The sequence below is a fragment of the Piliocolobus tephrosceles genome, chromosome 18, assembly GCF_002776525.5.
Source record: "Piliocolobus tephrosceles isolate RC106 chromosome 18, ASM277652v3, whole genome shotgun sequence".
NCBI classification, from domain to species: Eukaryota; Metazoa; Chordata; class Mammalia; order Primates; family Cercopithecidae; genus Piliocolobus; species Piliocolobus tephrosceles.
Genome location: NC_045451.1, coordinates 9,443,566 through 9,462,102, shown reverse-complemented (window position 1 = coordinate 9,462,102; position 18,537 = coordinate 9,443,566). Strand labels below are relative to the sequence as shown.

Here is an 18,537-nt window from a genome sequence, read left to right as displayed (position 1 = left end):
GTTGAAGTCTCCCACTGTTATTGTGTGGGAGTCTAAGTCTCTTCGTAGGTCTCTAAGTACTTGCTTTATGAATCCGGGTGCTCCTGTATTGGGTGCATATATATTTAGGATAGTTAGCTCTTCTTGTTGCATTGATCCCTTTATCATTATGTAACGCCCTTGTCTTTTTTGATCTCTGTTGCTTTAAAGTCTGTTTTATCAGTGATGAAAATTGCAACCCCTGCTTTTTTTTTGCTTTCCATTTGCTTGGTAAATCATCCTCCATCCCTTTATTTCGAACTCATGTGTGTCTCTGCATGTGAGATGGGTCTCCTGAATACAACACACTGACAAGTCTTAACTCTTTATCCAATTTGCCAGTCTGTGTCTTTTAATTCGGGCATTTAGCCCATTTACATTTAAGATTAATATTGTTAAGCATGAATTTGATCCTGTCATTATGATGTTAGCTGGTTGTTTTGCCTGTTAGTTGATGCGGTTTCTTCATAGTGTCAATGGTCTTTACAATTTGGTATACTTTTGTAGTGGCTGGTATCAGTTGTTCCTTTCCATATTTAGTGCTTTCTTCAGGAGCTCTTGTAAGTCAGGCGTGGTGGTGACAAAATCTCTCAGCATTTGCTTGTCTGTAAAGGATTTTATTTCTCCCTCGCTTATGAAGCTTAGTTTGACTAGATATGAAATTCTGGGTTGAAAATTCTTTTAAGAATATTGAATAGGCCCCCACTCTCTTCTGGCTTGTAGAGTGTCTGCAGAGAGATCCGCTATTAGTCTGAGGGGCTTCCCTTTGTGGGTAACCTGACCTCTCTGGTTGCTCTTAACATATTTTCCTTCATTTCAGCCTTGGTAAATCTGATGATCATATGTCTTGGGGTTGCTCTTGTTGAGGGGCATCTTTGCGGTGATCGCTGTATTTCCTGAATTGGAATGTTGGCCTGTCTTGCTAGGTTGGGGAAGTTCTCCTGGATAATACCCTGAAGAGTGTTTTCCAGCTTGGTCCATTCTCCCTGTCACTTTCAGGTACACCAATCAAACGTAGATTTGGTCTTTTCACATAGTCCCGTATTTCTTGGAGGCGTTGTTCATTCCCTTTTATTCTTTTTTCTCTAATCTTGGCTTCATGCTTTATTTCATTAAGTTGATCTTCAATCTCTGATATCCTTTCTTCTGATTCATCGATTCAGCTATTGATACTTGTGTATGTGTCATGAAGTTCTCATGCTGTGTTTTTCAGCTCCATCAGGTCATTTATGTTCTTCTCTAAACTGGTTATTCTTTTTTTTTTTTTTTTTGAGACGGAGTCTCACACTGTCGCCCAGGCTGGAGTGCAGTGGCCGGATCTCAGCTCACTGCAAGCTCCGCCTCCCAGGTTCACGCCATTCTCCTGCCTCAGCCTCCGGAGTAGCTGGGACTACAGGCGCCCGCCACCTCACCCGGCTAGTTTTTTGTATTTTTTAGTAGAGACGGGGTTTCACCGTGTTAGCCAGGATGATCTCGATCTCCTGACCTCGTGATCCGCCCGTCTCGGCCTCCCAAAGTGCTGGGATTACAGGTTTGAGCCACCGCGCCTGGCCTAAAGTGGTTATTCTAGTTAGCAATTCCTCTAACCTTTTTTCAAGGTTCTTAACTTCCTTGCATCTGGTTAGAACATGCTCCTTCAGCTCAGAGGAGTTTGTTATTACCCATCTGCTGAAGTCTACTTCTGTCAATTCATCAAACTCATTCTCTGTCCAGTTTTGTTCCCTTGCTGGCAAGAAGTTGTGATCCTTTGGAGGAGAGGAGGCATTCTGATTTTTGGAATTTTCAGCCTTTTTGCACTGGGTTTTCCTCATCTTCATGGATTATCTACCTTTGGTCTTTGATGTTGGTGACCTTTGGATGGGGCCTCTGAGTGAAAGTCCTTTTCACTGATGTTGATGTTATTCCTGTTTGTTAGTTTTCCTTCTAACAGTCAGGCCCCTCTGCTGCCGGTCTGCTGGAGTTGGCTGGAGGTCCACTCCAGACCCTGTTTGCCTGGGTATCACCAACAGATGCTGCAGAACAGCAAAGACTGCTGCCTGTTCCTTATTCTGGAGGCTTCATCCAAGAGGGGCACTGCCAGATGCCAGGGAAGCTCTCCTGTATGAGGTGTCTGTCGACCCCTGCTGGTAGGTGTCTCCCAGTCAGGAGGCACGGGGTCCAGGGACCCACTTAAGGAGGCAGTCTGTCCCTTAGCAGAGTTTGAGTGCTGTGCTGGGAAATCCACTGCTATCTTCAGAGCCAGCAGGAGGAACATTTAAGTTTGATGAAGTTGCGTCCACAGCTGCCCCTTCCCCAAGGTTAAAAATTTAAAATTTTAAGTGACTATTTTAAAGATAAAATATCTAAATGATCAGGTCCTTATTATCTTCCTCTAAGTCATCTTTGGAGATATCTAACATCTGTGATCTGTGTAATGATTTTTAATTCTAGTTTATAAATGACAAGTCAAGAACTTTGCCAATGATTTTTTTCTACCTAATATTTTTGTCAGACCTCTGGAATTATACATCATGTATCTGATTTAAAGGTTTAATTACCATAGTTTATTCACCTATCATAATTAATCAGGCTTGGTTAAAAAGTCTCATTTCAGAGCTACAAAAAGTAAATACTCATATTCAAATTTCACTGTGCAGAAACAAGCTAATCTTTTTTTTTTTTTTTTTTTTTTGAGACGGAGTCTCACTCTGTCGCCCAGGCTGAAGTGCAGTGGCCGGATATCAGCTCACTGCAAGCTCCGCCCCCTGGGTTTATGCCATTCTCCTGCCTCAGCCTCCCAAGTAGCTGGGACTACAGGCGCCCGCCACCTCGCCCGGCTCGTTTTTTGTATTTTTTAGTAGAGACGGGGTTTCACCGTGTTAGCCAGGATGGTCTCGATCTCCTGACCTCATGATCCGCCCGTCTCGGCCTCCCAAAGTGCTGGGATTACAGGCTTGAGCCACTGCGCCCAGCCAAGCTAATCTTTTATCAGAAATACGGCTCCCTCCCAAAAAGGAAACAGCTTTAATTACTAAGTAACTATGAAGCAAATCATTTGGACCAACAATGACTTTGTTTCAATATTCACTCACATAAGCCTTACTCTATTCTTTAAAAGATGAATTTAGTCATTAGTAGCACAATACCTGTTTATGTAATTAATAAATTAAGCAGATAGTCCCAAGAGTAAATGTTACCCTGCTACAACTGCTAACAAAAGCGACAGACTTCTTCCTAATATTTTACTGCCATTTAACATGAAGACATAAAGATTTTCTGCTTGACATGGTTTATGAAGCATGAAACAAACTCCTTTTTAAACCAAAGCAAGATTTGCTAATCAAAATTTTTATAACTGCGTGCTTTTTATGTATCCTATAGCTAACAAACTGTTACTAAGATGTATTACCTCAAAGACAACTGAACACAGAATGGACTATTGCCTTTTTGACTACACTTCTTACTTAGAACTAAGCCCTTTTTTCAGTTTCTGGTATTTGAAACATAGGTGTGATCTAAAGTCTTCGCACATAATTTTAAAACAAAAGCACTTCTGATAGTTTCTAAATATAAATGGGGCAACACTTCACTGATTCTTTAGTTACCGCTGTGGCAAGTCCTCACCTATTCCTGATTTCAAACAGTAAAACTCACTTTCTAGAGGAGACAGATTCTGTAAAATGTTTGTAAGTATAGTATTTATAAATCACATTACAAAAAATGCTATAAACTAGGTACTTATAGGTTGAATTATATATTTTTTTCAATTTTTAAACTTTTAGGTTCGGGGTACACATGAATTGTTTGTTACACAGGTAAACTCACGAGAACAAAGTTACCACACATCAGAATCTCTGGGACATAGCTAAGGCAGTGTTTAAGAGGGATATTCATAGCACTAAATGCCTCCATTGAAAAGTTAGAAAGATCTCAAATTAACAACTTAACATCACAACTGAAAGAATCAGAGAAAAACAAATCAACCCCAAAGCTAGCAGAAGACAAGAAATAACCAAAATCAGAGCTGAACTGAAAGAAATCAAGATATGAAATACCATTCAAAAGGTCACTGGATCCAGGAGTTGTTTTTTTGAAAAACCTAATGAGATAGACAGGCCATTAGCTAGACTAACTGAATTACATTTTAAATGCACTAGAGGAGCTGACTTTCTAAGAAATATTATCACTAACTCTTTAATATACCAGTTTTTAAAAATTCATACATTTCTGATCATAGACAGCATAAAATAACTAATTGGTATACTGAGAGTTGATCCGTTTTCAATATTTATACTTTAAAAATGAAATTTATTTTATTAAAGGGACTCCAGTAAAATTCATATTAAACTTTATAGTACAGCAAAGAGTATTTATAATCTTTAAATCTGTTTTAAAAAACAATATGTGTTTTTGGAAAAAAGTTCCAGATAAGACCAAAGGATGATTTACACTGAACGTGTGTGTGTGTGTGTGTGCATATTATTTAAATCATTATTTAATAAAATATTTTTATTATTTATTTAAATCATTATTTAATAAAAATACGAAACTAAAACATATTTTTATAATCATTTATGTCACGTTTCCAAAATGTTTTTCAAACTGTATTTTAATTTAAAAACTATACCCAATATATATGTATTATGTAGCATTTATATTAATTAACTGATTCACTAACCATTATGTAAAAATGGTTTTTTTTTTTTTTACATGACCTAGCAAATGACTATGCTAGGTCAATGAAGTAGCCATGGGATAGCAGAAATAGTCCAAAGATGATACTTATAAGCTCACAGTCTACTAGAGCAATGCAGAAAACAAAATAAAGGTCCAGGTACAGTGGCTCATGCCTGTAATAGCAGCACTTTTGGAGGCCGAAGTGGGAAGAACCTTTGAGCCCAAGAATTCAAGGCAAACCTGGGCAACATAGTGAGACCCATCTCTACAAAAAAATTTTAGAAACAGGCAGGTGTAGTGGTGCACACCTGTGGCCCCAGCTACTTAGGAGGCTGAGGTAGGAAGATGACTTGGGCCCAGCAGGTTGACGCTGTAGTGAGCTGTGATTGTGCCACTGCACTCCAGCCTAAGCAACAGGGTAAGACCCTGTCTCAAAGAAATAAAGTAAAATAAATAAAAATAAAATGTACTAAGTAATAGCCACATATAAATTATTACAGGTATATAACCTACAGGAAAGGCCAAACAATATTAAGTAAGAATCCAACTTTGGAAGAATAAGAAAAGGCTTACTAAAGGAAGGTAAATAAATAAGTTAGAGTTTAAATTTTTTGTACAGATTGCCACCCCTAAAAGAGAGGAAACTATGTGAAAGAAGTAGTCTTTTTAAAATGCATTTTTATTTTGGAAAAACAGCCAGTTATAACTAGAAATTCAGAGACATGGGAAAAAACTACAATGGAGACAAAACTCAAAATGCAAAATTATTGAGACTTAGGCTCTTGAAAAGAAGTCTGGACTGAAAAATTTATGTTTCTGAAAAATAATCTGGCAGTAGTTAGAGACTATATAATGGCAACAAGGCACCCACAGCATGGAAAAAAAAAAACACTAGGAGGTTACAGATACAATTTTATCAGAGAATTCCATGTCTAGAATGTCTATTCCTATCGCTATCAATTTACTTATCTTTGAAAATCTAAGTCTACAATGCTTCCTATAAGAGTCATTCTCGAGGTCCTAACACGGTTAACAATCAAAACAAGGCTGACAGATTTGTCCAGGAAGAAAACAATGAGTACTTTTTGGATTCAGACAGTTTATTACCTACATAAACAGCAAAAGCAAAAATAGTCAAAGGTGCCAGCTCCTAGTATCCCTTGCACAGGATGACATTGAAACAAAGGGGCCAGATGACTATAACACAGAGGTGGGACACTCTGTTGCTGAGAAGCTCATGCCAAGTTGCAGTAAAGCAGTTTTATAACCTGTAGTTTATGCCCCAAGGAGAGCAAAGCAGAAAGCCCAGTGCTCATCGGAACCTAGGAACCAATAACAGGCTCCTCACTTCCTAATAGACAGTGAAATAAATGAGAATCAACCTTGTGTAGTCAGCTGCTCATAAGCCTTTCATATTCTCATGTTCCAGAAGGATCATGGGAAATTCTGCCAAGATTTAGATCAGCTGTGGTTATGCCTTGTCTATGAAGCCCAACAGCAGACATGTAAAACTATCAGGCCACTGTGATGACGCTGTTCTCATAGAACTATGTACAACCATATCACTGTCATATTTATTATATCACAATAGAAATATTTTGACCTAATGATAATAAAAACATGGCATAAGGCCATGCTTAGAGGATTAGAGTTAAAAATGCACATTTGAGAAAGACTTTAAAAAAATCAATGATGTAAGCCTCTACTTTAAAATGTTAGAAAAAGACCTGTAAACTAAACTAAAAGTAGGAGATAATAAATATTGGCAGAAATAAAACAGGAGAAAAATGTTAAACAGAGAATCAACAAAGCCAAACGTTTATTCTATTAGGAAGATAAATCAAGAAAACTTGAGAAAGGAATAATTAATGTCTGGAATGAAAGGGGATCTCACCACAGATTCAGCAGACATTTAAAAAGTAAGATGATTTGATGAATAACTTTATACTAATAATTTTAAAAATTAGATTAAAAGTTTTTAAATTCTACAAAAACACAACTTACTAAGGTTAAAACACATAAAAAGAAACTCTGAATGATTTTAGATCTATTTAAAAAGTCATTTCAGGCTGGGCACGGTGGCTCACACCTGTAATCCCAGCACTTTGGGAGGCCAAGGCAGATGGATCACCTGAGGTCAGGAGTTCGAGACCAGCCTGGCCAACCTGGAGAAATGCTGTCTTCTATTAAAATATAAAAATTAGCTGGGTGTAGTGGTGGGCACCTGTAATCCCAGCTACTTGGGAGGGTGAGGCAGGAGAATCACTTGAACCTAGGAGGCAGAGGTTGCAGTGAGCCAATATCGCGCCATTGCACTCCAGCCTGGGCGACAGAGCAAGATTCTGTCTTTAAAAAAAAAAAAAAAAAAAGTCATTTCATAATTTACTATCTTCCCAAAAAGAAAACTGCAAGCCAAGATTGTTTCACAATCAAATTCTACCTAACATTAGAGAACAAAATCATACTAACTCAAATCAGCTATTCCAAAAAAAAAAAAAAGTTATATAAAGGAAAAGAGTTAAAATGGTTGAAAACGTCATGTTCTTAGAATCTCCCTGCTGCATTAATTCGCCATTCTCCCATTTTAGTCATAAGAATGGAATGATTTTGATATTAAAAATTTAACAAATTCTTTAAGAGAAAAAAGATGCAAAATTCAAAAAACATTTTTACATGAGGAAATAGGCAGAATAATTCTAAAAACTTCAGAATTCTAAAAAATTGAGAAAATAAATCCATTAATATATAAAAAGAATAATACATCACAACCTAACTGAAATGTTTCCAGAAATGCAAGGTTTAGCATTTTAAAATCAATCAATAATGGAATATAAGGGAAAAATTGTGTGATTATCTTAAAAGATACAGAAAAAAGCAATATACAATTATGAATTAAAAAACAAAGCTCCTAGCATAACCGGACAAAAGAAAACTTCCTTTATTTGATTTTTCTTAATTGACAAAAAAAAAACTATAAACAGCATACTGAAGGGTGAAAAAGTAAAGGTTTTTGTTTTGATACTGGAAATAAGAATTGCTGGATACATGGTCAATGTATAAAAATTGGCTGCATTTACATATTTCAGTAACAGAAGATAAAATTTCAAAAAAGATGCTCAATTTCACCAAAAAGTAAGAATGTTTATAGCGGTAGCATCTAAAACTGCACAAACTGGAATAAAAAGAAAAAACAAATATCCTTTAACATTGTACAGACTGAGTATGCCGTATACCAAATGCTTGGGACCAGAAGTGTTTGAATTTTTGTGTTCTTTGGATTTTGAAATACCTGTATCATATACTTACTGGTTGAGCATCCCTGATCCAAAAATTCAAAATCTGAAATGCTCTAGTGAACACTTTCTTTGAGCATCAAAAGCTTCCATTTATTTTTTTGAAAATGAGGGTATTTATAAAAGTGACCTTCCTTATCAATTAATAAAAATCACTAAAACATTTCACTATTTATGACTTATATAAACAATGCATAATATTCTACATTGAATAGAGTAACATAAAATGCACTTGTGGTCTGGCACAAAATAAAAGCAATCAATAAATAGTAAATAAGTACCAGGGGCGGGGGGGGCGGGGGCGTTACTTTTACTTACCTCAAGGAGACCTGACAAGTACTTCACACAGATATCCAGAGGTTCTGTGAGAGGGGAGTGGGAGCTCCACCCCGGAAACGCAGTGAGGTTAGCCATCCCTCGTAAGGTCCGCTCAAGGGACGGCAAGCCATAGAAATGAGGCGCATCCGTCACTTTCAGACACTGGAGCAGTTTCAGAGCCAGCTGTGTTTGAAAAACGTAAAGAAGTTCCGAGCATTTCCTATGTACGCAGAAGAGGGAAAATCAACCACCAAGGAAGTATAATGGGCTTAATGGGCTATCTTACTGGCTATAAAAGGTTACTTAAACTCACAGTAATAGAAAAAAAATGAACTAGACAAAATGGCAGAAAATATTCTCTATCAAAACGAGACTTTTCAAGGAAACCATCAAATACCAACTAGAGAATGTCATACAAAATACAAGCAACAATTACATTGGGCCACGGGCAGTGGCTCACGCCTGTAATCCCAGCGCCTTGGGAGCCTGAGGTGGGAGGATTGCTCGCGGCCAGCTTGGGCAACACAACACAGTGAGACCTCATTTCTACAAAAATGAAATAAAATTAAAAAATAAATAAATATAATTAGCCAGGTGTGGTGGTGCACGCCTATAGTCCCAGCTACTCAGGAAGCTGAGGCAGGAGGATCTCTTAAGCCCAGGAGCTTGAGGTTACCGTGAACTAAGAATGTGTCACTGCACTCCAGCCTGGGTGAGACAGTGAAACTCCCATCTCTTAAAAAAAAAAAAAAAAGGGCAGGGCGCGGTGGCTCACGCCTGTAATCCCAGCACTCTGGAAGGCTGAGGCAGGCAGATCATGAGGTCAGGAGATTAAGATCATCCTGGCTAACACGGTGAAACCCTGTCTCTACTAAAAATACACACACACAAAATTAGCCGGGCGCCTGTAGTCCCAGTTACTGGGGAAGCTGAGGCAGGAGAATGGCGTGAATCGGGAGGCGGAGCTTGCAGTGAGTCGAGATTGCGCCACTGCACTCCAGCCTGGGCGACAGAGCGAGACTCCGTCTCAAAAAAAAAAAAAAAAAAAAAAAAAAGTCAGGGGGATTGTCGGCATGACGGCCGAATAGGAACAGCTCCAGTCTGCAGCTCCCAGCGAGATGGACGCAGAAGGCGGGTGATTCCTGCATTTCCAGCTGAGGTACCCGGTCCATCTCATTGGGACTGGTTGGACCACGGGTGCGGTCCACAGAGGGCGAGCCAAAGCAGGGTGGGGCGTTGCCTCACCTGGGAAGTGCAAGGGGTCGGGGAATTTTCTCCACCACCCAAGGGAAGCCATGACAGACTGAGCCTGAGGAACTCCCACACAGATACTGTGCTTGTCCCACAGTTTTCAACCTACAAACCAGGAGATTCCCTGGGTTGCCTACCCCACCAGAGCCCTGGGTTTCAAGCACAAAACTGGACGGCCGTTTGGGCAGACACCAAACTAGGTAAAGGAGTTCTTTTTTTCCATACCCCAGTGGCACCTGGAACGGCAGAGAGACAGAAGCATTCACTCCGCTGGAAAGGGGTGCTGAAGCCAGGGAGCCAAGTGGTCTGGCTCAGCAGGTCCCACTCCCATCGAGCCCAGTAAACTAAGATTCACTGGCTTGATATTCTCGTTGCCAGCACAGCAGCAGTCTGAGATAGACCTGGGACGCTCAAGCTTGGTGGGGTAGGGGCGTCCGCCATTGCTGAGGCCTGAGTAGGTGGTTTTGCACTCACAGTGTAAACTAAGCCGCTGGGGAATTCGAACTGGGCAGAGCCCACTGCAGCTCCGCAAGGCTGCTGTGGCCAGACTGCCAGATTTCCCTTGTCTGGGCAGGGCATCTCTGAAAAAATGGCAGCAGCTCCATACAGGGACTTACAGATAAAAAAACCGCCATCTGTCTGGGACAGAGCACCTGGAGAAAGGGGTGGCTGTGGGCGCAACTTTATCAAGTTTAAACGTTCCTGCCTGATGGCTCTGAAGAGAGCAGCAGACCTCCCAGCACATCAATCGAGCTCTGCTAACGGTCAGACTGCCTCCTCAAGTGGATCCCTGACCCCGGTGTATCCTGATTGGGAGACACCTCCCAGTAGCCGCCAACAGACACCTCATAGAGGAGAGCTCTGGCTGGCATCTGGCAGGTGCTCCTCTGGAACGAAGTTTCCAGAGGAAAGATCAGGCAGCAATCTTTGCTGTTCTGCAGCCTCCGCTGGTGATACCCAGGCAAACAGGGTCAGGAATGGACCTTTAGCAAACTTCAGTAGACTGGCAGCAGAGGGGCCTGACTGTCAGAAGGAAAAGTAACAAACAAGGGAACAGCACGTCCACTCAAAGACCCCATCCGAAGGTCACCAAGAAAGGATATCAGTGATTGAAAATCAAATTAATGAAATAAAACATGAAGACAAGATTAGAGAAAAAAGAATAAAAATGAACAAAGCCTCCAAGAAACATAGGACTATGTGAAAACACCAAATCTACGTTTGATTGGTGTACCTGAAAGTGACAAGGAGAATGGAATCAAGTTGGAAAACACTCTTCAGGATATGATCCAGAACTTCCCCAACCTAGCAAGACAGGCCAACATTCCCATTCAGGAAATACAGAGACCACCACAAAGATACTCGAGAAGAGCAACCCCAAGACACATAATCATCAGAGTTACCAAGTATGAAATGAAGGAAAAAATGTTAAGGGCAGCCAGGGAGAAAGGTCAGGTTACCCACAGAGGTAAGTCCATCAGACTAACAGCAGATCTCTCTGCAGAAACCTGCAAGTCAGAAGAGAGTCGGGGCCAATATTCAACATTCCTAAACAAAATATTTTTCAACCCAGAATTTCATATCCAGCCAAACTAAGCTTCATAAGCAAAGGAGATATAAAATCCTTTACAGACAAGCAAATGCTGAGAGATTTTGTCACCACCAGGCCTGCCTTACAAGAGCTCTTGAAGGAAGCACTAAATATGGAAAGGAACAACTGATACCAGCCGCTACAAAAGCATACCAAATTGTAAAGAACATCGACACTATGAAGAAACTGCATCAACTAACAGGCAAAACAACCAGCTAACATCATAATGACAGGATCAAATTCACGCATAACAATATTAACCTTAAATGTAAATGGGCTAAATGACCCAATTAAAAGACAGACTGGCAAACTGGATAAAGAGTCAAGACCTTTCAGTGCGCTATATTTGGGAAACCTATCTCACATGCAAAGACACACATAGGCTCAAAATAAAAGGATGGAGGATGATTTATCAAGCAAATGGAAAGCAAAAAAAAAAAAGGCAGGAGTTACCATCCTAATCTCTGATACAAAAGACTTAAAACCAACAAAGATCAAAAGAGAAAAAGAATGGCATTACATAATGATAACGGGATCAATGCAGCAAGAAGAGCTAACTATCCTAAATATATATGCACCCAATACAGGAGTACCCAGATTCATAAAGCAAGTACTTAGAGACCTACAAAGAGACTTAGACTCCCACACAATAACAGTGGGAGACTTCAACACCCCACTGTCAATATTAGATCAACGAGACAGAAAATTAACAAGGATATTCAGGACTTGAACTCAGCTCTGGACCAAGCAGAGCTAATAGACATCTACAGAACTCTCCACCCCAAATCAACAGAATATACATTCTTCTCAGCACCTCATCGCACTTATTCTAAAATTGACCACATAATTGTAAGTAAAACACTCCTCAGCAAACCCAAAAGAACGGAAATCATAACAAACAGTCTCTTACACCACAGTGCAACCAAACTAGAACTCAGGATTAAGAAACTCACTCCAAACTACACAACTACATGGAAAATGAACAACCTGCTCCTAAATGACTACTGAGTAAATAACGAAATGAAGGCAGAAATAAAGATGTTCTTTGAAACCAATGAGAATGAAGACACAATGTACCAGAATCTCTGGGACATATTTAAAGCAAAAAACAAGACAAAACAAGGAAAATGTCAGGCCAATATCCCCAATATCCCTGATGGACATTGATGCTAAATCCTCAAAGATGTTGAATAGGCATTTCTCTGAAGAAGATACACAAATAGCCATAAGAACATGAAAAGATGCTCAAAATTATTTTTTACGGGGGAAATGCAAATAAAAACCAAAATGATACCAGTCTACACCCATTAGGATGGCTATAATAACAAGTGTTGGTGAGGATATGAAGTAACTGAAACACTCATACATTGCTGGTGGGAATGTAAAATGGTATAGCTGCTGTGGAAAACAGCTTGGCATTTCCTTAAAAAGTTAAACATAGAGTTAACATTACAGTTACCATATGAACCAGCAATTCCACTCCTAGTTATATACACAAGAGAACTGAAACACATGTCCACACAAAAATTTGTATATGAATGTTTACAGCAACACTATTCATAACAGCCAAAAGTAGAAACAGCTCAAATGTCCACCAATGAATGAATGGATAAACAAAACATGGCATATCTATAAATAGAATATGATTCAGTCATAGAAAGAAGTAGTGATATTTGCTACAGCATGCAAAGGCCTTGGAAACATGATGCTAAGTGAAGAAGCTAGACGCAAAAGGTCACATTATTGTTTGATTTCATGTATGTGATATATCCAGAATAGGCAAATCCACAGACATAGAAAGACGACTAGTGGCCGCCACGGCCTAGAGGAACGTGTGAATACAGAGGGGCTTTTTCATGGATACAAGGCTTCTTTTGGGGGTGATGATAACATTCTGGAATTAGGTAGTAGTGACAGTTGCAAAACATTATGGACATACTAAAAACCATTCAAATGCACATTTTAAAATGGTTAACATAGTGACTTTCACCTTCACTTTTTATTTTTTAAAAATAGAATTAATAAGTAGAGCTATGTATTTGAAAGTCATCAGTGTAAGGATAATCATAAAGTCACAGGCATAGGTATGACTGCTCAAGTAGATCTGTAGATAATTAAGAGAGAACCAGGAATTAAACCCTAGAGAATAAAACGCTGTGTGTGTGCATATGTGTGAGTGCATGTGTGCACGTATGTAGTGAAGGAGACCAAGCATGTACAATCAGGCTGTAACAGATTAAACTGAAACAAAAACAGAACACTATAACTGATTATTACTTAAGTATTGGAAATAAGTATTCCTTAATTTTAAAGAAGTACAAAGTAAAACTTTGAAAATCAAAGAAAAATTAGGTTCTATATAAATGCACCTAAACCTGCAATGTTACAAATGGTACCTGTCAGTGACTTCCATGAAATTGAGCAGCAAGGTATCAAAAAGAGCCATCAGTTCTTTCTGAAGTTGTTGCCTGACAGCAGTCCGGATATCATCTGTTTCTTCTCGTGCCTGTGACTCTGTCAGAACCAAGAGGTCTAACAGTGGGTTTGCATTCTAAAAAATGAAATTTGTAAAAAATATATTCACTAATTGAACTACATATTGTTTCCTATAAAGGTTTTTGTTGCTAACCACATTCTAGATTAAGAGTTATATTACCTAACTAGTAGGTGTGGGACTCTACTGCATTAGCAGAGATGTTCTAAATTCAAAAGATGTTTAATACGTTCTCAACAAAAGAAAAACATATTTATCATAGAAAATAGAAAAAAAGGAGAATGAGAAAAACAAAACCACACATAATCATGCCACACAGAAATTGCCACTATTATATATTGATATATAACTCTCCTTTTTGTTTCTGAGAATATAAACAGAATTAAAACTATACATTTTTCACAAACTTATATCAAGTGAAAAAATCATTACTGTAACCATTTTTTCCTACTTCCTATTAACAATATTTCTGCAAAAACATTAGTTTAATATCTGATTGTTTTTCAACAATAAGGATTTACCACACTAACTCCTGCATAATCAATGATGCATAAATTTACTAAGCTGCAACGCACAGTGTACTCAAGTTGGATTTTATCTTATGTATGAATTCTGCAATAAAACTACTAAACCAAAATATTATAGTATTTTAATTTTTTGATATATATTGCCAAATTGTCCCTGTAAAAAATGTACCAATACATACAATTACACAGGATGTGAAAAGACCCACAGAGCCCAAGCCAATGCTATGTGAATTATTACTACAATAATCTTTGCCAACTTGATAGGCTAGTAAACAAATATTAGTGCTTTCTAAAATCTTTCCTCTTTTCCCAACTAAAAAAAAAAAATAAAGGATTATTCCTAATAATATTGACAAAAGAAAATGTTACATTAATCAGAAGCATTAATCATATATGGGATATTTATTAATCATCTATGATGTCTCAGGCACTGTGCTAAAAAGAAAAAAAGATAGTAAGATTTCATTTGACTTTTTGACTAAACTAGAAGATTTGCATTTTCATTCCTGTTTTACAGATGGGAACACAGATTTATAAATAATTTTAAATAATTATAAATAATTGTCTAAGTCATAGACACACAAGGGCAGAGCAAGAAGCATCTTACTCCAAAGCTAGTTAATATTCCATCCTCAGCACAGTGTCACATCACTAGTGCACATAACATACAAAAAGAGATATAATCAAAATGTAACTATTGTTCTTATAAAATCCTTCACCTAAAGAACTCAATTCAAAATTAACTGCATTCTCTTTAGGGAAAAGAAATGAAAATATGTAAAGAAACCTCTAAATTTCTTATAGTATATAGAGATACCTACAATTATTGGTAATATAACTGAGAGCTTTTGGAAACTATTTAGTAGAGACATTTTGCTCTTATTTTACAGTGTTTTAAGATCTAAATAGTTTTTTTCCCAACTTTTTCTTTTATCTTAATATATGCCTTTGGATATATTAAAATTGCATAAGACATAACTGCAACTTTTATGTTTCATATATGAATAAAAGAATCGAGATACACATTTAGTAAACCATAAAAATAAATATATTTTCTACAGTGTTTTGAGCCCTAAATATCCAAAAGTTGACTCACACTAACATGCCTTCTGACTCCCAAAACTACTGACAAAATGAACGAACTGTTTATACCAAGATGCAAACTCCATCTTGTAAAACATATTGTCATTATCAGGAATTATTAATTTTGATACGCTGATAAAAATTAAGTAGAAGCTACCATTAATACATCAATATACTGATACAGTATGTGCATACCTAAAAATTAAGATTCTCCCAAAGAATCTCATCCTATTAATAACTTGTTTCCACTTGAAGATTCCTGAGGGCTTTTTTCTCTTTTTACCATTGATTTACATGTTAACACTGAAATTCAGTGAACCTCAGCAAATAACAGTTCTAAAATATAGGGTGAATTACCATTTCTCAAGGACAACAGAGTAGAATAAGATGTCTCTAATGATGCCTACAGATGTCAAGTGCTTAATCATATCTGAAGTTTTTGTCTTTAGACATTAGTATTCAATCCTAATTTTAAACCAATTACTTGGGCCATTATTTTGTCACTGTTGACCTCTAAAAGGCAACAATTGCTATAATGATGGCTCATTTTCTTTACGCACACAGTTACCACTCCTCATATCCAATTTTACATCCATCAGCAAGCTATGCCAAAAGTGTGTGCAAGACCCTCAATAAAGTCTGAGTGCACATGAGCCTGTTACGGGAAAGTCAGCCAAGGGAAATATATATGCTGTGTAGTTGTGTTGAGCTTCACCAAAAGAAAAAAAAAAACCAACAGCCCCACATTTATGAATTTCCATCAAAAAAAAAACGCATTCCAAAAAGAAAGGTATTCAAATTCAGCACTTCTAGGTTATTATAAACAAAATATTATATTAAAAACAGATTAGAGGTATAATAAACTCCTAAATTGCCTAAGAATTACAGTATGTTTGTAATAAATGAATGTCTTGATAAAACACATAGAAAAAATTTTCACAAGAGAAAGTTCCTAAATCTTCCCTCAGGAAGTTAGATGATTTTTCTTTTCACTTCCTCTTAGCCTTCTTCTGACTAATCAGGCGTTCATATCTGCCTAATTTTGTTTTCACAACCACAGCTTTTGTATATCTTTTCACGTATGTCCATACATTCAAAGCAATTTACTTGGAAATGTTATTTTACTGAACTTCTTAAATCATTTCTCACTTATTTTACTCACTTCAAAGGATAAACTTTAAAAGGTACTTGATTTTCTATTTCCAGGTTCCCTTTATCCTAAACATCGGTAGTTATATAACACATATTAATGTATCTTGTAGCATAATATTTAGGGAGTAAACCCACCTGACAGCGAATACTTAAGTTCACTTTTGTGCACTCTTAAAAGTATTATTATTTAAAACACTTGTGGTGATAATATATGAGATAAAGTAGAAGCTTTCCGAAGAAAGGTTTAATACCATACAAAGTCAAATAAGTAAACGTAACTGGACCAAAAATCCTTTTCAAAAACTGCATTAAAATTATGGTACAATCATCTAGATTCTTGTAGGAATTTTATTTTAATTTCATAACTATGAATAAATTATAAAATATACATCAACACTTACGACATACTACAAAATTAACAGCAATTTAAATGTATGGTGTTACAAGACTTAACAATATAACAAGATTGAAATCATATCCAATATCGTTTCTGACCATAATGATAAAAAACTAGAAGTCAACAAAAGAAGGAATTCTGGAATATTCACATATACACAGAAATCAAGTAACATGCTTCTGAACAATCAATGGGTCAAAGAAAAAGCTAAAAGGGAAATTTTAACATGTCATGAGACAAACAAAAATGGACACAAAACCAACCAAAACTTACGGGATGCAGCAAAAGCAGGTCTAAGAAGGACATACGTAACAATAAACATCTATGTCAAAAAGAAAGATACCACGTAAACAACCTCAAGGAACTAGAAAAAGAAGAATAAATGAAGCTAAAACTTGGTAAAAAGTAAGAAAACAATGAAGATCAGGGCAGATACAAATGAAATAGAAACTGGAAAAACAATAGAAAAGATCAACAGAATCAACAATTGAGATTTTGAAAAGATGAACAAAATTGACAAACCTTTAGCTAGACTAATAAAAAAGAAGACAAATAAAATGAGAAGTGAAAGGGAAGACACTACAACCGATACCACAGAAATACAAGTCCTAAGAGACTGTTATTAACAATTTCATGTCAACAAATTGGACAACCAAATGGAAAAAATCCTAGACACATAGAGCTACCAAGATTGAATCATGAAGAAACAGAAAATCTGAACAGATCAGTAACAGGGAGATTAAAGCAGGAATACAAAGTCTTTTCACCAAAGAAAAGCCCAACACCTGATTGATGGCTTCACTGCTGAATTCCACCAAATATTTAAAGAAGAATACTAATCTCTGTACTCTTCTAAAAACTCCAAACTCATTTTATGATGGCAGCATTACACTGATACCAAAGCCAGACAAGGGAACTACAGGAAAAGAAAATTACAGGCTAATATCCCTGATAAACACAGACATAAAAATCTTTTACCAAATACTGGCAAACTGAAACCAAGAGCACAATAAAAAGATCATTCACTATAATCAAGTGGAATTCATTCCAGGGATGCAAGGATGGTTCAACATACACAAATGTGTAAAATGTGATACACCAAATTAACAGAATTAAGAACAAAAACCACACGATTCTACCAACAGATGCAGAAAAAGCATCTGACAAAATTCAACATCCTTTCATAATAAAAACTCTCAATAAATTAAGTAGAAAAGGAATCCCAACACAATAAAGGCCATATATGAAAAACCCACAGCTAACATCATACTCAATGGTGAAAAGTTTAAAGCTTTTTCTCGAAGATCAGGAACAAGATAAGGATGTCTACTCTCACCATGTCTACTCAATACAGTAGTACAAATCCTAGCCAGAGCAATTAATCTATAGAGAAATAAAAGGCAGCCACATTAGAAAAAAGGCAAGTTAAGTTGTCCCTCTATGCTGATGATATAATCTTAAATCTAGAAAAACCTAGACTCCATCAAAAAACTTTGATCATAAAAATGAATTCAATAAAGTTGCAGGATACAAAATCAACATATAAAAAATCAGCATTTCTATACACTAACCGCCCCCCCCAAAAAAAACTCATTTAAAATAGCAACCAAAAAAATTAAGATACTTAGGAATAAATTTAATCAAAAGGTGAAAGATCTCTACACTAATGTCCAAGTTGCAGGTACCAGAATGAAATCATGCCCCAAGGAGAGGGGAGGGGAAGGGAGAGGAAAAGGGAAGGAAAAAGCAAAGGAGAA

At 37.1% G+C, this 18,537-nt stretch overlaps 1 protein-coding gene across 1 annotated transcript in view; it reads right to left on the bottom strand.

The window, feature by feature from the left end:
* Positions 1–18,537, bottom strand: part of RTTN (rotatin) — a 178,326-nt gene that overhangs the window by 80,826 nt on the left and 78,963 nt on the right. The window contains exons 27-28 of the mRNA XM_026455194.1: positions 13,524–13,678; positions 8,286–8,505 (exon numbers count right to left, since the gene is read on the bottom strand). Of these exons, the coding sequence (XP_026310979.1) occupies positions 8,286–8,505; positions 13,524–13,678 (375 nt within the window). The remainder of the gene's footprint in view (positions 1–8,285; positions 8,506–13,523; positions 13,679–18,537) is intronic.